At 42.1% G+C, this 21,441-nt stretch overlaps 1 protein-coding gene across 1 annotated transcript; it reads right to left on the bottom strand.

The window, feature by feature from the left end:
- Positions 1–357: 357 nt before the first annotated feature.
- Positions 358–2,333, bottom strand: LOC121690421 (alpha-2 adrenergic receptor-like). The gene has a single exon (XM_042070965.1). The coding sequence runs from the start codon at positions 2,228–2,230 to the stop codon at positions 740–742; it is 1,491 nt and encodes a 496-aa protein (XP_041926899.1). The 5' UTR covers positions 2,231–2,333; the 3' UTR covers positions 358–739.
- Positions 2,334–21,441: the final 19,108 nt, after the last annotated feature.

The raw sequence follows: 21,441 nt of genomic DNA, 5'->3' as shown, positions 1-21,441 counted from the left end.
CAGAGGGTGGGAGGGAAACTGTGGGTCTATGAAAGTGAGACAAAGACAGAATAAAAGATGCATCCCTGTGTGTGTGTGTGTGTGTGTGTGTGTGTGTGTGTGTGTGTCTGTGTGTGTGTGTGTGTGTGTGTGTGTGTGTGTGTGTGTGTGTGTGTGTGAAAGAGACAGAGATGCGGGAGAGACACAAACAGAGAGGACAGGAGACGGTGTATGTATCTGTTATTGTATGTTTAGGTGTATGTGTGTGCGTACTTCTACATGTTTGTGTGTGTGTGTGTGTGTGTGTCTGTGTGTGTGTGTTTGTGTGGAGCGGTCTGCACATGAAGAATAAGAAAAAAACAATGGACAGATCTGCCTCCGGGATGTGTCCATATCCTGTTGGGAGACGACGGATGTGAACGCAAACACAGCGCTCTCTGCTATGGGTCCAGCGAGAGTGCTGTCAATGTCACTGAGATGACTGCGTTGAAGTACTCGCTGCTTATGGCTGTTTGGCTGTGCTTTACTGGTTTATTTACACTGCTGTAAGAATGAGCCCCAGTATAAGCTCCATCTTAGTTCCTGCTTACCCCACCCCCCACGTTTGCTCACCAACTTCTGATTGTCAATATGTTCCATAGACATCCAAATTAATCCTTTCAACACTTTATATTATTTGTCTTCCAGCAGACTGATAGTTTAATTGATTGATTGATCAATTGATTGATTGATTTATCGATTGATGGATATGTTTGGTTTCCTAAAAGGATTTCTTCCAAGACTTACAGAGAATCTTCTGGAAGGCCCTGCGGAAGTCCTGGTTGAAGATGGTGTAGATGACAGGGTTGAGCGAGCTGTTGCAGTAGCCGATCCAGAAGAAGAACTTGAAGAGGGGCTCGGGGATGTGGCAGGCCTCGCGACACACCGCCAGCAGGCTGTAGGTGAAGAAGAAGGGGAACCAGCAGAGCACAAACACGCCCATGACCACGGCCAGCACAAAGGTGAAGCGCTTCTCGCGCGCCTGCGAGGCCTTCTTGCGCGAGGACGTGCCTCGGCGGCGCCGCGAGGCGAACAGGTCCATGGACTTGCAGCTGGCGCGCGACGCCCGGCTGGCGTGCTTCGACAGGACGCTGCCCGTGCATCCATCCGACCCGTATCCGCCCACGCCGCTGGACGGTGGCCGTCCCATGGTGCCTTGTCGCTCGGCTGTCGCTCTGGATGCGACGGCTGTGGTCGTAGCCGCCGCCACTGCCGTCGCCGCCATCACTGGGGCTCCCTCCAGCCGGCCGCCTTTGCCCTCCGACGAGCTGCTGTCCTCGCCCTCCAGGTCCTCGGTGGTGGCGGTGCCAGTAGTCGGCATGTGGCCGCGAGCGGGCGTCGGTGGCGCCGACAGCGGGCAGTGGCCGTTCTTCCGCTGCTCGCTGCCGCCGTTGGCCCGGAGCGCCGACACCCCCGCCGCGGTGACCGCTACCCCCACGGTCACCTTGCTGAAGCCGTTCTCCGTCTGCGTCTGCGTGACACCGTCGGCGCTGGCCACGCTCTTCCTCTTCTCCGAGGAGCCGCGCGTTCGCGTCTTGGCCACCTGGTAGATGCGCACGTACACGGCCACCATGATGAGGCAGGGCGCGAAGAATGAGCCGATGCTGGACGACAGCATGTACCAGGTGTCGTTGTTCAGCTCGCACTGTGGCTGCGCTGCCGTCATCGCCGCCCGCTGCTGCTGCTCGGGGTGCAGCTCGATGGAGATGAGCGGCGGCGAGGAGATGACCGCCGACAGCAGCCACACCACCACGATGATGCCCTTGACGCGTCGCGGCGTCCGCTTCAGATTGTACTCCACCGCCTGTGTCACTGACCAGTACCTGTCCAGGCTGATGGCGCACAGGTGGACGATGGAGGAGGTGCAGAACAAGACGTCCAGAGCGAGGTAGATGCCACACCAAACTTTTCCAAAGTACCAGTATCCCATGAGTTCGTTGGCCAGTGAAAACGGCATTACCAGTGTTGCCACCAGTATGTCAGCCGTAGCCAGGGAGACGAGGAACAGGTTCTGCGGGGCTTTGAGAGCCCGGCTCGTTAACACTGCGATCACTACGAGTACGTTCCCGACAATGGTGAACAAAATAAGAAAGCTTACCAGCGCCGCCAGACCGGCTATTGTCGCCAGGGAATACTGAGTATCCTTCGCCCGGGAAGAATTCGGAGAGAGGAAGGGATAAGCATCAATTCCACTTGAGTTGAGGGATCCCATTTCGCTCCTCTTTTTCACTTGTTCTCCCCAAAATGTTTCATGTTGGGAAAAAAGGAAAACTTTATAGTCTTCGCTTGGTAAATCCTGCGAGAGATCCCCGTTGGGAGCTCCGTGGAAATGTAGTGCTTTTAAAGAATGACATCATGTCATTTCCACAAAAACGGAATGATATAGAAAGAAAAATAAACAATAAACACAGGAAAAACAGAATTCGGCCAAAATAACCCGAATTGACCTCAACAATGCTTTGTTATGTTTTCGAATCTATCGGCTATTTCTTCCATTTTTAAGTTTAAATCCCTGGTCCGCTGATATGGAGCAGACATTGCCACTCCTCCGTCTGTTGCGCTGTCCCTCCTGACTGCGCTGCAAGAAGCGCTCAGAGTACCCATGTGCTCTCCACGCTCCGGCACGGTCCCCCGCCCCTACCAGCCAACCAATTTCTCTCATCGGAAGGATGATGAGGCTTCATCCTCGAGGGCTGTATACCTCTTCAAGTGAGTGTCCTGGCGGATGATGCTCTGTTTGATCTGCTTTTATTCACTGTCGTACAAATTACACCACCATGAGCCATAACCATGTATTTTAAAATATTCACGTGGCGATTTAAAAATATTCAAGTGGCGATTTGTGCATGCGTGTCTCTTGTGTAGAAGTGATGTGATCTTCCAACGTACACTGAAACACGTATTACACGTTTACTGCATCGCAGGTGTGAAAACCTTGTTAAAGCTGAGATCTTTCTCAAACATTTGCGAATGCAACACTTTCCTGTTCATTCATAATACCTGCAAAATACCTACTTCCGGCAATAAGGAACGCTTATTAATAGCCCCTAGAGCTCTAGCAAGGTTTTTTAGAAACAACAACTCATCCATCATGCAATTTCTAGTTTTAATTAAAATGCTAAAATGACTTTCCCTGGACTACCCTCTCTTCAGAGCAGGCTAAAATGCCAGGGATTGGCCAGAATACTGATATTCATTTATATCCTATACTAGAGCGCCCAAATAGTATTCCTTACATCAGGAACATGTTTTGCCAAAGGTGCCAACAGGAAATATATCACAAGATGAATGTGTTGGACAATGAGTGTTGCAGATTGGGCTCTTAAACAGAACAGACTGTGCCCTCTCAGATGCTCAGATGGTTCCCTATGATGGGAGCCAACCCGTGTCCGGGACTGGTTTCTCCATTGACACACAGATTTACAACAGGAATTTCAAGGACTTGATTCTCACCCAGGAAAATGCCTTCTGCGACTGAACCAATCAACATAATTCAAGAGGGTTGTAGTCCACCCATAGAGAGAAGGGGAATGTGGGGGATGGGGTGCTGCATGTCTACTAAAGCAAGCATGCATAAATGATAAGTGAATAAATGGACTTTATGATTAGGTGTTAGATTTCCACAAGTTTTTTCTCTTTTTACATTTTTGGCAATCTCTCTCTCTCTCTCTCTCCCTCTCTCTCTCTTAATGTCTTTTTTTCCTTTTGAGTCTTTAATGTAATTGTTGTGTGTGTCTTTGTGTAAACTGTGTGTGTGTGTACGCGTGCAAGTGTGCCCGTTTGTAAGGTGGCATTTTAAGGTAATTTACTCTGTTTAATCTACAAAATATTGATTGATGAAAACACCATAAAACATTCATGATGTGTGAATACAGCAATATTTCAGATGCTTTGAAACGGATTTGATGTGTGTGATGTTTTTTTAACAAGCCTTTTCTATACAGACAATTGGGTTTCTGAGCTTAGGGGGTAGACAATTACACACACACACACACTCCCTTTTTTCCAAACAAATACACAAGGACATCCCCCCACCCACACACACACACATCACATCTCTTCTGCTCCCTGACACACGCACACCCAATATGTGTGTGTGTGTGCATTTGACAGATCCTTACCCACAGTGCACTCACGCTGAGTGGGAGAAACAAACCAGCTAGTAATATTATTGAAGTGATGCAATATTAAACAGGTATCACACAGAATACACCAACAAAGGGAGCAGTGAAGAGAAATGTTTATGTGTGTGTGTGTGGTGTGTGTGTCTGTCTGTGTGTGTGTGTGTGTGTGTGCATGTGTGCATGCGCGTGCATGCGTGATCACAGAAACAAATCTGCCTCTGGCGACTTCCTACGGTGTTGAAATCGACGATTAAATGCCCTTTAAAATCAACAGGGACGCAAGCAGACAAGTTTAGTAGACAAAGCCAGACCCCCCCCCCCCCCCCCCCCCCCCCCATGTTCAGTCAGGATGTCTTTGAGCTCCTGAGCAATGAGTTCCAGTGAAGTTCTTAAACTGCTGTGTGTTGAACACAGCCCTTCACTCTGCTGTTACGCAGTGCAGTTGGTTTTTCATGTTAAACGTGACAAATCTGCCGTATTGTTCAACTATTAGTCTATCAATCAGCATGGTTCAAAAGCAAGGTTGAAGTTTGTTTTTTTCATTAAGTGGATGATGACTGGCTGGAAAGGCATCTACACCAGTGTTATCATGGTTAAAGGTTTTTTGGGGACAACGGGTACAGTTAATGTATGTCATTCTATACGACACGTTAAGAAGGTGTGTTGGGTTAGTTTCCCTTTCTCTCTCTCTCTCTCTCTTTCTATCTCTCTCCAAGCAAGTACTGTCCCTCTTTCACTAGCTGTAATGAAAAGTCCTTCATGTGGGATGGTTCTTGTCATGAAAGCAAACCTTCTGATAATTTAGCACAAGACCTCAAGGGTCCAGAGGAAAGTGGATTGTTTACACACTCTCTGTGTAAATAGTAAGACTTTAAATTAAAATATTAAGTAAACGTAAATACATGCCTTCATTAACCAGTAAACAACAATAAATCGTTAATCACAGCAACTTTTATTAGCAGGATGACAAAAGACAGCTTGGCCATTGGGATTGGCCTGTTTTACAGTCATCATTTTAATATGAGGAATATTTGCAATTTAGATATTTGCATTATATATATATACAGTATGTGTGTGTGTGTGTGTGTGCGTGTGTGTGTGTTGTATCTGTTATTACAGTATGTTTAATTTTATTGTGGATTTCATAACTGATTCAACGGATCCTGAATGTGTTATTCTGTATGTATAGTATAAACAAACCATGAAGCATTACTCAAGATGGAATAAAGCTAGAGTCCATGATTCGCTAGTGTGCTAATTCATATTGATTCATCAAATATCCAAAAATTACATACAGAAAATAAAAAAAGTTTTATCCATGGTATGATAATCCAATGCACTGCAGGCGACATAACACTTCAGCATACAATTCTACAGATTCTCCAGAGCTCTGTCTATGCCATGTCAAGACACTGTGCCAGGGAGTATCTTGAAAGCGGTGTTGGTATTACTAAGACCAGAGATACAGGGCTGGACTGAGGCCAAGCCATGCTGTCTCAAGCCATTAGACTGCTAAATTAATGTCAACCAGGCAACAACAGAGTCTGTCACTCACATAGCTCATTTACAATCATCCTGTGACTTTCTCTCTCTCTCTCTCTCTCTCTCTCTCTCTCTGTGTGTCTGTCATGCTCTTTTTTTCCATTCCTTCTAATTCTTCTACTTGGTCTTGGCCTCTGTCTTTGTTCCCCACTCAGTCACTCACACTCTCTCCATCTTTTCTCAGTCCATGTTTTGTTCTCATTTCACTCGCTCATTCATTCTTTCTTTTTTCTCTCTCATTCATTCTTTCATCCTTCTTGATGCACTGCCTCCATTCTTTTACTTCTTTCCCTTTCCCTCACTCACTCTCTCGAAGGGGGAGTCGTCTATATTTCATCCTTCTTCTTCATTCTTCTATATTTCTCATCCTAAATCACCCTCCATCTCTCTGCAGTCCTCTCCCTCCCTCTCTCTATCTATCTATCGGGACAACATTATCATTGTATTTGTTTCATAATAGCGTCTAGCATGGCCACATAATGTGCCGCTCCATCAAACAAACATGTTGCATTAAGTGCGCCACAAACGAGATTATTTCAGCACGTATCGTTCCTGGTCATTTGCTTACGGCCACGTGTCTCAGAGGGGGGAAAAAAAGAAACAGTGCAAACCTAGTACATGCTCTGGATGGCTAAAATCAGACCACATGCAGCAGTTCAGCGCACAAAGGGATTTGTTTGTATAATGGTAACGCTTGTCATGATGAGCTATCATTTCAGGTAAATCCGTATTATCATATCAGCTGTCTCCATTGATGTCGTGCCCCCACTGTCAACCGATTCCGAGAGGCTCCCACTTCACACACAAGTGGAGCTGTGAGTGGTACCGTTCCTCTCATTGTGAGGTTCCCCTTCAGAGAGAATCGGATCAGTGTGGTTTCCACTCTTTTATTGGATTTGCTCTCTCTCTCTCTCTCTCTCTCTCTGTCTCTCACACATTTTCTCCCTTTGTTGTGGGAATAAGAGAAAAATGCCCCCCCTCCCCCCCCACATCATCTCCCCTTTCGACTGACTCAAGAATATAGAGATATCATGGAGAGGTGTCAAGTGATGTGTCAGGATAGGACCCCCCCCACCCCATCTCACTCTCCCAGTGTGTCAGGGCTTTTCGCTCATCTTGCATCAGATAGATGATGAAGTCTTGTTTGAGATTTGTTTGAGACGGAAGGCAAATTGATTCATCAGGCATGCTCGTCTGTGTGTGTGTGTGCGCGCGTGTGTGAATGTGTGTGTGACGTGTGTATGACGTGTGTGTGTGTATGTGAGCATAAATAGGATAAAACGTACTGTGTCTTAAGGTTAACGTTTTGTTGCACATCATTCATTGAATTAACTTCCAGTAGCTGCTCAAATCAGCATATATCTCTCAGTACATATACTTATGCCTCTTCGCCTCTCATTCACAATGTCTAACAGGTGTAAAAGACACAACACAACAATCCTCAAATTGTTTGTTTATATTGTTTGTGCAGCACCAAAATATGTAAATAAATGCAATTTCCAGAGCCTAATGACAATTCAATCGTATTCTCGAAACATAAAATGAATATGTGTGTATGTGTGTCTTTGTGTGGGTATGTGCGTATTCGTGTGTACGTATGTGTGTGTGCCATCTCTTCAAAAGTGATTCTCAGTCCCTCTGAAAATGGTGTAGTGGAGGCTAAACGCAAGGAAACACAGTTTATCCACCTCTGAAATTTCAGAAATAGAGTTTATCCACCTCTTATTAGAGTTTATCCACCTCTCAAAAGAGTTTATTCACCAATTGCAATTTTTAACATTCAAAAATCATACTGTATCCACATTCACAATATGTACACTCATCAACACTAGGAACCATTTAATACCACTGGTTAAATACTGGACAATAACCGCCACCATCATCAAACATGTTCTGAATGCTAACAGGAGCCAAGGAGCAGGACCGGAGCACTCAATGCTTTAACATGTTTTTATTTATGCAAACTGACTAACGTTTCGACGCCCATGCGTCTTCTTCAGACTCAGGACTCTGAAGAAGACGCATGGGCGTCGAAACGTTAGTCAGTTTGGCACAAATAAAAACACGTTAAAGCATTGAGTGTTCCGGTCCTGCTCCTTGGCTCCTGTTAGACCTTGGATCTCCCTTTTTGACTTCTGCGTCCTGTTCCGTGAGCACCAACCAGGCTGAAGCGCAAGTGACCCCCTTCTAATGTTCTAAATGCTTTTTTTTTTAAAAAAACTGATACGACATGGCGCAGTCCACCTCACCCTGATCACAGAATTCATAGTTCATCCACCTCTTATTTTACGGAGTGTCTATTTACACCCCTGGTACGAATAGCCTTGACCACACAGCTGAGCTATTCACAACCTGTGACATAACAACAAAAAGACGTTGCTCACGTGCACAAAAAACATGGCGGACATTCGTTTTTTCGTCAGCAGAAAGTGAAGAATTCTGAAAGGTTTCGGTACTAATATCTGTTCAGATTAAGTTTTAGATTGAAAAGTTGTGTTTTATTTTCATAATCTTGGTTCAGGGAACACATACAACCGTCAGTTTGTTAGTTAACAGAAATATGTGAATATATCGTGAATATCGTGAATATGACGTTCAGGCCTACAAACTATAATTTTACCTGCAAACACCATTTATTTGTGGAAGAAGATAGTGCAGTGGTCACAGACCTGGGTACGGTGTTCATTTTAGGACATCCTCAGACTCAGGTGTCAGACTCAGAAAAACATCTGTCATCTTCAGACAAAACTTCCTCAGCGTCAGAAAAACCTCTGTCATCTTCAGACAAAACTGCCTCAGCGTCAGAAAAATCAGACTCAGGTGTCAGACTCAGAAAAACATCTGTCATCTTCAGACAAAACTGCCTCAGCGTCAGAAAACCCTCTGTCATCCTCAGATAAAACTGCTTCAAACCAAACGGCCTCAGAAAAACATCTCAAAGCTAAAAAGTTATCAGAGTCAGGTATCAGACATCAGATGAAAATGAGTTGGGTCTCAGGAAAACCGCTGTCAGAAAAAGTGGAGTCAGACGAAAACGTTTCAAATGAAAAGTTATCAGAACCTGAAAAATATCACGCATCATAGCGACATGATACGTCATCAAAATGCGACTGCCATACAACGTAGCCTCATGCTTACTAGCCAGTGTGAGAGTGCGGGGAAAAAACAACGACGGCTACAGAACGGTGAGTTTAATATTATGTTTAATACTTTATTCTGTCACTGGCATGTTATATTTGGCGCTTGGTTAGATGTAGAAATTATAAGTAAAGATAGAAAGTGATCCAATGGTGTAGGCTACACATTGTAGGCAATCGATGTATGTAACCAAAGTCCTTTTAGGCAAGTCCCTCCACTCGGCGGCCATATGGCAACGCTTTTTGGGCACTCGTCGGGCATCCATTTCGGCAGAAATGCGCGTGCGCAAGGCTTCACGACACCAATCTTGCTTCAGCGGCGAGATCACAACACATGATTGGCACAATGTCTTCACAACACACCATATGATTGGCTCAATGTATTCACATCACACCACATGATTGGCTCAATGTATTTACATGTCGACGTTTTGCTGAGGAAGGGGTGTGATATGTGTAGTAGGCCATATTGACGTTACAAACTAGCCCCATGCATTTCTATGGAGGATATTTTGAGTGCTGTGTCTCCTCATTAGAAAGTCTCTGATGTAACTTACCTTACTTGGCTAGTAACATTAGCAGCTGCTGTAAGGCACATACCAGAGTATGCTACGTACTACATACAGCAAAATAATTTGTTTTTCGTAGGACTACGGTACGTTCAATGAGCTAGGGAAAAGTGGGTTAAACATTTTTCCACCACAAAAGTCCATAACGATACCTGGACGATTATTTCTTACTTTTGCTAACCGTTTGCCAGTTGTACACTTACTACCAGTAAGAAACCTGCAATCATCATCACTGGGAATGTTCCCATTATTCCCAGACCCCCATAAAGACAAATGTGCTATGCCATTTAATACCATATAATACCATTACATGAAATAGCAGGTAGTAACAACACGGCACATTTCTCTAAATAAGTTAAGATAACATCTCATATCAAATTAATTCAACAGCGCTGCAGTTATTGTCCTCTGGGGATTACATTTCAATTACCTGTCTATCTTTTATGTCTGTCTATTATTGCTGTGCAATGACAATGACAACTGCTAATGTTAGCTTGAGCAATGAATAACAAATGTACATTAATTTAGGGTTTTCTTTAATTCACCTATATTTTCTATAACCCTCACTCAGACAATGGACAGAGTTAGAGAGTACGACAACTTAAAACAATAACTTGAAAATGGTAAGTTTTAGGGGATCATATTTTCAGTTTCCGTAAATCCTCAAATTATGGCCGGTAGGATAGTATTGCTGCATATTTTCAGTATTAACATCAGATCTTCATAGTATAATGTTATGTATATAATAGCCAACATTTGAAGATTGCATATGAATTCAATGTGAGTAATTCTTTGATTTCACTGAGTACTTATTTGTGCCTTGTGTCATACCACCGCCATTTCTATTGTAGGGCAGAGTGAAGGGAGTTCCAGTTCTAGCAATGATTATTTGAGTAAGCAAGCTCCATATTATGTGTATTCACAATAATATGAAAGAGATGTTGGGTTGCTTGGATTTGGCACAGTTGCTCAAATAAAAATCTGTGTTCATTTCAGCTGCAGCTGAGGCTTTTGCCAAATCAAAACATCTTGTACAGCCGCAAGTTGTGAAGAAGAAGCAATATCCACTGGCAGTTAAACCATCAAAGTCGTCACTTCTAAAGGTTAGAAAAGTCAGACCCTAAATAAACACAATATTGCATCAAGAAACAAAAGATGCCTCAGTGAAAAGTTGTTACTATATGTCACACTTTTTTCATAGTTTGTCTGGTCCTGCAACTCAGGTGCAACATATATATTTATGTTTTTTTCCTTTTCATGACACATTTTTTGACTGATGCATCTTATACTCCGGTGCGGCTTATAGTCCGGAAAATACGGTAGTTAGATAGATTGTATTTCTTTTCTTTAAACTTAGGTTAAAATGGCTCCCATGGAGTGGAGACCACGGACTACAAAGAGGTCAGGGAAATATCAAAAAATAATTTTGGAAGAGATCACTCCCCGTGTTGTCCTGCAGGGAGATGAGACCTATGACGACCTGCTAAAAATAGGACAAGAAATGTTCTGGCCTGACAAGCACGATCAAAGTGAATTCACCCTTTGCCATGTAGACGGTAGTAGGTGGACCAAGGTGGAATTCTCTGCAGAGTTCAAAACTGTTTCTGATATGACCACTCCTTGGAAAAGGACTCTCTATGTTGGACGAAGAGAATTGGGTAATTTTGGTAATGCTAATTATCAATACCAATAATATCATAGTGTAGAAGTTATTTAGTACTAAACATCTGTTATTTTTCTCAGAAGTTATCTGCGTAGATGATGAAACTACAGCACCAGGTATGTTTAAGTGTCTATATGTGTGGTTACATGTTCTAGTTATGAAGAAATCTGTATATTGTATGTGCCAATGGAATTTCACTGTGACTGTCATTTTTTGTTTCTGCTGTTGTGTTTTGTAGATGAGGAGGATGAAGAGGATATGGATCAGAGTATGTTTGATAAGGTAATGGCATGATCTGGTCTGATCTTGCACCCACAAATCCTCAGACACCGTTAGTGTGATTGTTAGAAGTGTGCCAAGTGGAAAAAAGGATACTTTCACTGTTTGTGTTTGTAGGATTCCAGTGCCGAGTCAGCTAGAGGCAGTAGTGCAGGGACAGCTGCAGCTCAACACATTTCAAATCTCAGGGTCAACAGTGAGTCAACTGCAGGGGCAGCGGTAGGTGAGAATTGGACACAAGAGAGTGCAGTGGAGGGAAAGGTGGAGTGGAAGTGTGAAGGGTGGAGTGGAGTGTGAAGGCTTCACACGATCCCACCCTGCCCTCTTGTAAGTATTTTGTTTTCTATCCAGATAGTGTCTTTTTCCGCAAATTATTTAAGGAAAAATGAACATCTCGTGTATTAAGGGATTAAGGGACCACTGCTCCTCAAAACATACATTTTAATCAATAGGCCTGTTTGAGGTCTGAAGTGCTGTATGTACAAAGAACAGGACAATTTTGTACATCATCGCAGTGGACCAGCAGATAAAACTAACCAAGGGTAGCGAGTTCACTCTGTTTCAGTTTAAGTTTGCCCTATAGGTTAGCTTCAGCTGTCAGTCCACTATTACATCAATGTTTCATATGTACCATATATTTACTTACTGACCACACTCAATGTTGAGGTCTCAGCTTAAGGTCCCCTTTAAAAGCTTGACTAGTCTGGGGCTTGTTTCACCAGAAGCTACACATATTTAAACTTGTGACAAAGAAATGCTGTGAGTCTATTTGTGTCACTGTTGGTTAATATTTTCTGAGGTTGAATTGCATTTCTATGCCATGTTGTATTGCTTACTACCAATATGTGAATGATGCTGAACATTGTTTGGAATGGGCTCCAATAACAAATCCAATTACAAATAGGAAACATTGTGCTTGATGTGTGTTTGTATTCCTTAGTGTATCTTCCACGTGTCCCATATGTGGACAGCTCCTTAATCAAATACGATGAAAGGCTTCTCCTTGGAGAAGGAACGTTTGGTCAGGTGTACGGAGGCTCGTACCAGGGTACACCTGCGGCTGTGAAAAGAATAGTGTTGGGAAGTGCCAAAGCAGAAGAGCAGGACATCCAACATGAAATAAATGTGTCTCTGTAAGAATATTTTATTTAAATTATTTTTTCTGTGCTCTGTGTAGCTTTGTAATGTGTTACATTTGATAACTTAAAGGAGAATTCCGGTGTGATATTGACCTAAAGTGTATTGAAACATGATACCGAGTGTGAACGTATGTCTCATAGCCCATCTCGGCTTGTCCCCTGCACTCCAAAATCTGGCGCTAGTTAGCCGATGCTACCAACAGCTTTTTCAATAGTGGTGCTTCGGCATCGGGCTAGCCATGCAAATAAATCACTGTTTTACACCCATTTACGAGGCTCAATGTATCTCCACACTTCATTGGTAGACTTCCGAGGGCCCTGACATTTAAAACGAGACATTGAGAACTTTGAAAAAGCACTGGTAGTTTACTTACAAGACGATTTATACGATTTTTGCTACTGTTCTTTCAGTTGCCTGCTGATATTCTTTAATGTGTCACTGCACATAATTTATTAGGGAAATAAGCAAAGTCTTATGAAATGACTAATTATCTTTGTTAATTATAATTGTCTCCTAAGCTGGAAGGACACGATGACAAATTCATCGCTCTCGATTTAGCAATGGCGACAGAGTATATCCATGCACAGCAGGTTATTCACCAGGACCTTAAGCCAGCCAATGTTAAAGTTATTTTTCCTTCAGAAATAAGCCGACTGGGGATGACAATGGAAGCAACGCTTCTTTTGAACAATCTCTGAAGTGAAAACATTTTAGAGATGAGTAACGTCCTGGAAATGTGCATAAAGTGACAGTGTACCAGCAGACTTTAGTGTCAAAATGCAGAACTTGTAGACCACAATGAATATGTAGCTTTACAGATGACAAACTGAGCCAACAATATCAATCATTCATAATGTTTTCTGTATCTTTCAGACTCAATTACAGTCGAAGAGAGCAGTCCTAACAGACTGGGGTTTGGCCAATATTAGAGACACTGTCCAGCTTCGCCAATCTAGCCGTGCACAAGGACAGGCTGTAGGGCCCATGGGCGGGACATTCCTGTACATGGCGCCTGAGTGTATCCTGCACTTTCAGGATGCCTCCTGGTACACTGACATGTGGTCCCTGGGGGCCACCTATCTGGAATTGTTCACAAGGTCATCCCCATGGCTCATCAGAAAACAACAAGAGCTGGCTGCTCTCATGGCATCGAAGAGCCCTCCACACGCTCTCCAAAGTCTCAACGAGAAGTACCACTTTTTGGATACATTGCTCAACTATGAGCCGCAATCCCGACCCAACGCCTCAGTAGTAGAATTTCTCAAGTCAGGGCTTGGCCTGGATTTAGAGAGCCGATACGGGTATAAGTGGTAGAGAAATGCTGACAGTGTGAAGATGTGTTTTTGTTAGTTTTTTCTGATAGTTCTAGTGAAGTCATAGTTCAAATATTTGTTCTACATTGATGTCCAGTGTGCGTGTGTTCAGCTGCAAAAATATCCACGTTAAAATAAAGAGCATGTCATAATTGATTACTACCCAGCCCCCCACCCCCCTCCCCTTTTCACTCTCTTTCCGTCAGCATACTTTTATATAATTTGTTTGCCTCTGCAAATGTAGAGGGTTTTTGCAGCATATTTCTATTCATAGAATTGGTAATTTCCTCAACTTAAGGTAGGCAGTAAAGCAACCATTTAGGGTGTGCGGAAACCTGCTGTTGGCTAAAATGGCCCCACACAGGTCTTGAAACTCCTGGTTTGCAACACATAAGTGTTTTCTTCACTGACAATTTGTTGTGAATAGTCAAGAAGGTCATCATCAACTGGGCACCGCATATCAGCAAAGCCTGTATATAGGGGAGAAAAAGGCAAATGGTGGTCTTTCAGGACATTTTCTTTAGAAGGAGGAAACATAATTGAGCATTAATGGCGAGTATGCATTCATAGAAATGTATTAAATAATCAACCAAATTTTCTAATACCAGGAGGTGGGGAGTTGTACATGACATCTGGCTTCCCGAATGAACCTGGAGCATGCCGTTGTTTTCTAATGTCATGAGTGTTCCAAACTGTCTGCTCAATGTTCAAGTCCTCCTGAAGCAACTGAAGATGTGTAGCCTGCAAGCAATTTCTATTGAAAAAGAAATGGAATATGTAAAGAGTGTCAAATTAATTAGAGCATGTTTATGCAACCTTCAGAAATATATGCCATTTTCACTTGAAAGAAACTTTGACCTACATGTGTACAGGGTTGTCCAGTTCGAGGATGCCAGACTCCATAATGCCCTAAGCATGTGATAAGAAAAGAACGTGTCAGCCTATTTGTGCATTTATGGGGGGGGGGCGTCTGTATTTCCCCAACAAGGTTCTCCTTTCCCCTGTCTCCGGATCAATCGGGGACATCCTTAGCATATAAAAAGAACATTTTTTGTGTATGTGACCTGACAAGCTTTCGCCACAGACTCAATACCTCCAATTGACATTGCATACGTCCTAGTTCCACAACAACGTCAAAGAAGTATCTTGCCACAAATTTTTGCTTGCGGTTCGAAGTGCCAACCTTCAGCCACAGAACCCTTCGAGAAAACCTGAGAGAGAAAAAAAGATATGCACACATCCATGCACATAAGGAAAGCCAGCTTAGACAGAATGTTGCCCATGGTAACCAGCTAGCTTCACCATACTCTTACAATATCACTTTATATTTCAGTCTCACCTTATGTAATACTTTGAAGTCACAAGTGTCATGGCAGATGTGAAATAAAGTTATTAACGTAATGTACCTTATGACACAGCACAATCGATGCTTTTGTACAATTTACCTACCCATCAATGCATAAATGTACCTAGATCCCAAAGAACTTCAGCTTATCATTACCTGTAGGACAAAATATAGGGATATCTATAACGCATACTATAGTCGCATTGTAAAACTTAATCCCCTTCATTAAGCTGATCAAATGTTTACCATCTATGTGCCAGGTGTAATTTGGTCCAGAGCTGTGGTAGGTCCTCCTTTGTATTTTTTTTTTTGCCTGGACTCCTTCTCTGCAGACCACTTGCGTCCATTTCACGCATAATTTCAGCAACATCAGTCCTACATTCATTGACAGGTACTTATAAGTGACACACGAAGGTAACATGACAAAGTGCTTGGTGACATTTACATCACTAACCTTTAGCAAGTCCGCACTCCAATGACATCGCGAACACGTTTTAACATGGCTCTGATGCCTTGGTCAGGTGACCAGTGTCTCATCTCGCTCTGGAAATCGAACATATCAAGTAATTATAACCATTGCATGGACAACCAGAACAACTTTTTTGCACAATGCACTAACACATTTTTTTTTAATTGTTGAAATAATTTTGTCACCATTTTGGGAGCTATAGGCTAGGCTATAGGCTATCTATGCTAAGCTAGGCTAATGGAAGGGTGCATCAGACCGAGTAACTGCATGCACAGATAAAAGAAGGGTATGTGTCATATTATCTAATGTAGTACTGCTAATTACTGCTAACACAAGCCATTAGGTAAACACCTAATGGCCACAGGCTTTATACAGAACAGTCAGAATGAATGAAAGCAGCTGCCTTGTCTCGCAATAAACAAACAGCGGGTGGAAATCCTGATAGTCTTTCAACTACATGAAAGTTAATCAAATACCGCCCAGATTTCAGTGCCCATCAGCCCCAACATTTAGCAATATAATACACTCTGAATGAAACACATGTCTCACAATAAAATGCATGTTAGAAAACTTGTGTTATCTACAATAATTTGTTATTGTTCATGAAGGCGTGTATGGCAAGTTGTTATTTTATGAGTAGCCTTTTACTTTATTTCTAGGAATAAAATTACAATTAGGCTTAAATTAACAAAAAAAAGAAGCCTAATAAGAATAAAAGTCTGCCTCGAATACAAGCCCACCCCAAAAAAAGGCCTGTGCTTTGCGTAGCCTAAGTAAATAAAAGATCCCAGCCACAATTTCAGGATTTACGATAAGGTAATGTCACTGTGGCTGTTTTACCTGCACAGCTTCACGGATTTCTCGAAGTGGTCTCTGTGGGCTTCTCCTCCTCAGCCCCAGCAACTTCAATAGTCTCCGTCAGTGTCGGTCACTGTTAGGTCACAGAACAACCACTATATACATAAGAGCACACTCTTTAGCAATAGACTGTACTTAAGTTGTGAGAGCCTAGCATACTCCGGTATGTGCCTTACAGCAGCTGCTAATGTTACTAGCCAAGTAAGGTTAGCTAAGTTACATACATCGATTGCCTACAATGTGTAGCCTACACCATTGGATCACTTTCTACCTTTACTTATAATTTCTACATCTAATCAAGCGCCAAATATAACATGCCAGTGACAGAATAAAGTATTAAAGGAACCGTATGTATGAAATGTATTTCAATTCATCATAAAATGGCCCTAATAAGTCACTAGACATTAAGAAATCATGTTCATTTCAAATACGTATATCACTTATCACAAGTTGCAGCCCTTAACTGATGTTGATGTTGTGTTTTGTCATGTCATGTTGTGTTTTGGCCTGATGTGCCACCCTCCAACTATCTAGTAATCACGAAGTCAGTAGTGTTTCGGCATCCGGGTTGGCAACCTCGAGTCAGGGGGGAGGGGGAGGGGATACACCGCTCTACAGTAATTTGAAAGTGATTGCAGTACCAGTTTTGGCCACAATCTTACATATGGTTCCTTTAAACATAATATTAAACTCACCGTTCTGTAGCCGTCGTTGTTCTTTCATCGCACTCTCACACTGGCTAGTAAGCATGAGGCTACGTTGTACGGTCGCATTTTGATGACGTATCATGTCGCTATGATGCGTGATATTTTTCAGCTTCTATTAACTTTTCATTTGAGACGTTTTCGTCTGACTCCACTTTTTCTGACAGCGGTGATACCTTATTCAGAGTGTCTATTACACAGCTGAGCTACTGTATTCACACGTAACAACAAAAAACATGTTGCTTGTTTTTAAAAAAAAAAAATATATTTCATTGTGTGATCAATATGCCAGAATAAATGCACAGGGGTGCAAATAGCATACACTGATATTTGTACCAGACAGGGTATTAATAGAACACACTGCTGTGTGCACCGGGGTACGAATAGCATACATTGATATTTGTACCAGACGGGGTACTAATAGGACACATTGCTGTGTCCACCGGGGTACGAATAGAATTCACTTCTTATTGACCCAGGGTTCGAATAGCATACACTGCTAATTGTACCAGGGGTGCAAATAGCCTTACCCCTTATTTTACTTCTACACCCCTGCTTGCCTCCCTATATCATTGCTCCAACAAGAGTATATAAGTGCCAACAACACAATGCATGACTACAGTACATGACTGTGTGCCTCATATAAGTATATATACATATACATCCATACGTCCAGTTCAGTGACCATACAGGATGGGATCATCCTGCTCCATGTAACACCCCTTCACACACACACACACACACACATATCACATATGGACACACACACACACACACCCCAGGTAAAAAAGTAGTATACTTTAGTGTGTTAGAAATATGATTAAAGTATATGAAGTATAAAGCAAGTATGCTTACACTTTTTGTACTTTATGTAAAGTATGTTTAATGTGTACTTTTAGAAAGTATACTTCAAAGTAGATGTTATTAAGTTCAACTTCAGTGTACTAAAATTAAATATACTTATTGTGCAATATTCAAAGTGTTTTTGTAATGTACTTTTTAAAAGTGTACTTTGTTGTTAGTGTATTTTAAATGGTAAAGAAGTTTATTTAGTTTAAGTGTATTAAATTGCTAATACTTAGAGTTGTAATATAGTGTTTTTGGTAGGCCTAATACATTGTTTGTATAGTTTCATAGTCATCTCACCTTTAATAAAATACTAATGTGTGTAGCCTTTAGGCCTGATATGTCAGCCGCATGGATGGCAATGTGCAATAGCCTAGCCTAGACACACTGATCTATCAGTTTTGGTCATCAAATAATATTTTTTCTTTTGTTGATTTTGTGTCTTAGTAAGGCAGTAGCCTATACGTTTGTGATGTAGTAGAGGTTGTGAGAGGATGAATGTGGCATTTTGTTAAATAGAGTACCGAAACCATGACGTAGCGTTGCTAAGACAGCAATTTCACTGGATCTAAACAAATTAATCTACCATTAGAAATCACCATAGCGGTGGCTTTCTAAATCTATTTCAATAATTTTACAAAGTTTCTAAGACGTTAGTATATTTTTTTTACACTGTAGGAATCATATACTACAACATATATTCATACCAACACGATCAAATTTGTGACTACAGAGTTTTATTTTAGCATGGGTTTCCTCCGTAAAAGAGACCTGCATGTAACTGCCAGGGAATCCGTGTTATGTGGCTAAGCTGCTGCCTAGCAGGTAAAACACGTTTAAATGGATATATTTATTTTTATTAGCTAGAAATGATGCCACATGTCTACATTCAATGTATTTATGCCACTTCGAAAGTTTGTTTAGATCCAGTGATTCTGCCGTCATTGGAAACGCTACGTCACACTTCGGGACTCTATTTATAGGCAACACAGTTAAATGTACCTCTCCAAAATAAGTCCCGCCTCCGTAACTTCCTGTCACCTACAGAGTTTATCAGGTACGATCTTTCAAAATGCCATGTTATTTCCCATAGACATTTGACGACCGAAGATTGGATGGATACGGAAGTTAGGAGGCAGGACTTATTCTGGAGAGGTCTATGGAGTGGGCAGATCTGTGCACCTTTCGAGCAAAACGTGGTGTGAGCAAACATCGTTATTTTATACAGTCTATGCTTGTAACTTTATTTGCAAGACAGATGGACTGTAGAGACCAGAAAATGCATACGTTTACGTATAAGGTTACAGGTTTGTCCAAATTAAAGATACCATAAATTCTAGTCATGCCAGAGACGTTGGTCCTACAGAGCCAGAAGAACCCGTCATATGAGATAACAAGGGCTGAAGCCAGTTGGATCTAAAGTGCCAAGTTATTCGTTATCAGGTGAGTCCCAAAGCATATTGTTAAATTATTCTGATGTAGCTTACTCTTTATGACCTTCGGTAGTCTTTGGAGAAGTTAAATTGATGGCTTAGCAATCTTTCAAGAGTTTGTTTTTATCCTTGCTAGTACAAGTTAGCAATGCCAGATCACGTTAGCTAATTTAGCTAACGTTAACGTCATAAACGTCGACCCAGATCCCTTTATGACCTTCGGTAGTCTTTGGAGAAGTTAAATTGATGGCTTAGCAATCTTTCAAGAGTTTGTTTTTATCCTTGCTAGTACAAGTTAGCAATGCCAGATCACGTTAGCTAATTTAGCTAACGTTAACGTCATAAACGTCGACCCAGATCCCTATCAAGAAGAAAACTACATTAGCCTGCTTTGTGTTTGTGGGATTATTGACAAGCGTTGGCTAGCACTAACGTTAGACAAACTATAACTATCCCTGGTATGGGAACTCCACAGTTAGAGATTGTAGTACTCTGCAGAGAGTAGTGCGCTCAGCTGAACGTACTATAAGAACTCAACTCCCTGCTCTACAAGATATCTATTCCAGAAGAGTACTCCTAAGAGCCCAAAAGATTCCGAAGGACTCTTCTCATCCTAACAATGGATTATTCCTACCGCTGAAATCAAGAAGACGCCTATGTAGTCACAAAGCCAGAACTGAGAGACTCAGGAGAAGTTTTTATGCCCAGGCCATCCGCAGGCCATCCGAACTCTGAACTCACACTATACTGACTTTGCACACATTCAATCCTCAGCACTCTCAAACATTTCCCAGCAATGAACTCACACTATACTGACACTACACACACACACCTACAAGACTTTTAGCACTTTTACATCCCTCTCCCTATGCTACAGACCTTTTATTTATTTTCTTATTTCATCACACGTCAAAACACACACACACACATCTGACTTTCCACATCTCCATAGAACTTTTTATTTATTATTTTTGATTTCTCCTCCATCTACCCATGTCCTTGATTGCCTAGCCTTTATGCCCCCCCCCCCCCCACACACACACACAAAAAACACACACACTTACATCATCACTGTCATCACCTCACATACATACAGCACACTGCTTGCAACAGTAAGCCTCCTCTAAACCGAGATGTCTGAACGCCTCAAATAATCAGCAGTAAAGGTAAATATTCTTCATCCAGGACCTTTCCCCATTACTCTTAAAGCATAACTCAAGCCAAAATGCAACCTAGGGTCTTTTTGTGAATGTACCTGAGTGAAACTTTCGTTTGAAAGCATAATTAAGTCAGAAGTACCACCATTAAGCTTGACTGTATTGTCGTTTCTGGGTCAAATGCCATTTTGAATGGGAGTCGTAGGGGCAGAACTATTTTGATACATGATGATTTTGATTCATGCATCAAAATAGTAGGCTAGTGCCCCTACGACTCCCATTTAAAATGCCATTTGACCCGAAAACGATAATACGGTTGTATTGGAAACAAAGGAATCTAAGGTAATCAAATGCAGAAAACAGGGTGGTTGCACAACGCTTTAAGGAAAGACTACCTGGCCAGGTCTACCCATACCAGGATGGCAAACAGATGGTGTCAATACCAATTTGACCCATAAAAAGTAAATGTCAAAAAGGTACAGATAATCTGTATTAATCTCATCATTGCCAATGGATTTCTGTGTAAAATATTGTTTATCTTGTAAAATGTTGTCCATCTTCTTTCTGTTCACAGACAACAGAGACAAATTCTCTAATACCAAGGTCAATGCATTTGACTGCTGTCCAGCCCCGGGTTGCCACCGAAAACTATGCATCTTGGATTGGAAGATGGTGTGCTAGTAAGGAAGCTAGCTACCACAGCTTTTGCCACCACATCTCAGTGTTGGGAGGGAAGTTCACTCACTGCACAACTCTACCAGGTGTACCTCCTCAGCCATGATCCGTAACCACCATGGTTTTCTTTCTGGGCCAGAAGGCTTTGCAAACAAATAAGCAATAAATG

The sequence above is a fragment of the Alosa sapidissima genome, chromosome 18 (genome assembly GCF_018492685.1).
Source record: "Alosa sapidissima isolate fAloSap1 chromosome 18, fAloSap1.pri, whole genome shotgun sequence".
In the NCBI taxonomy this organism is placed as follows: domain Eukaryota; kingdom Metazoa; phylum Chordata; class Actinopteri; order Clupeiformes; family Clupeidae; genus Alosa; species Alosa sapidissima.
The sequence above is the reverse complement of the archived record's forward strand: the minus strand, read 5'-3'. Positions and strand labels throughout refer to the sequence as shown.

Coding starts and splice junctions, on each gene's coding strand:
- LOC121690421 (XM_042070965.1), bottom strand. CDS start 2,230: ATGGGATCCCTCAACTCAAGTGGAATTGATGCTTATCCCTTCCTCTCT.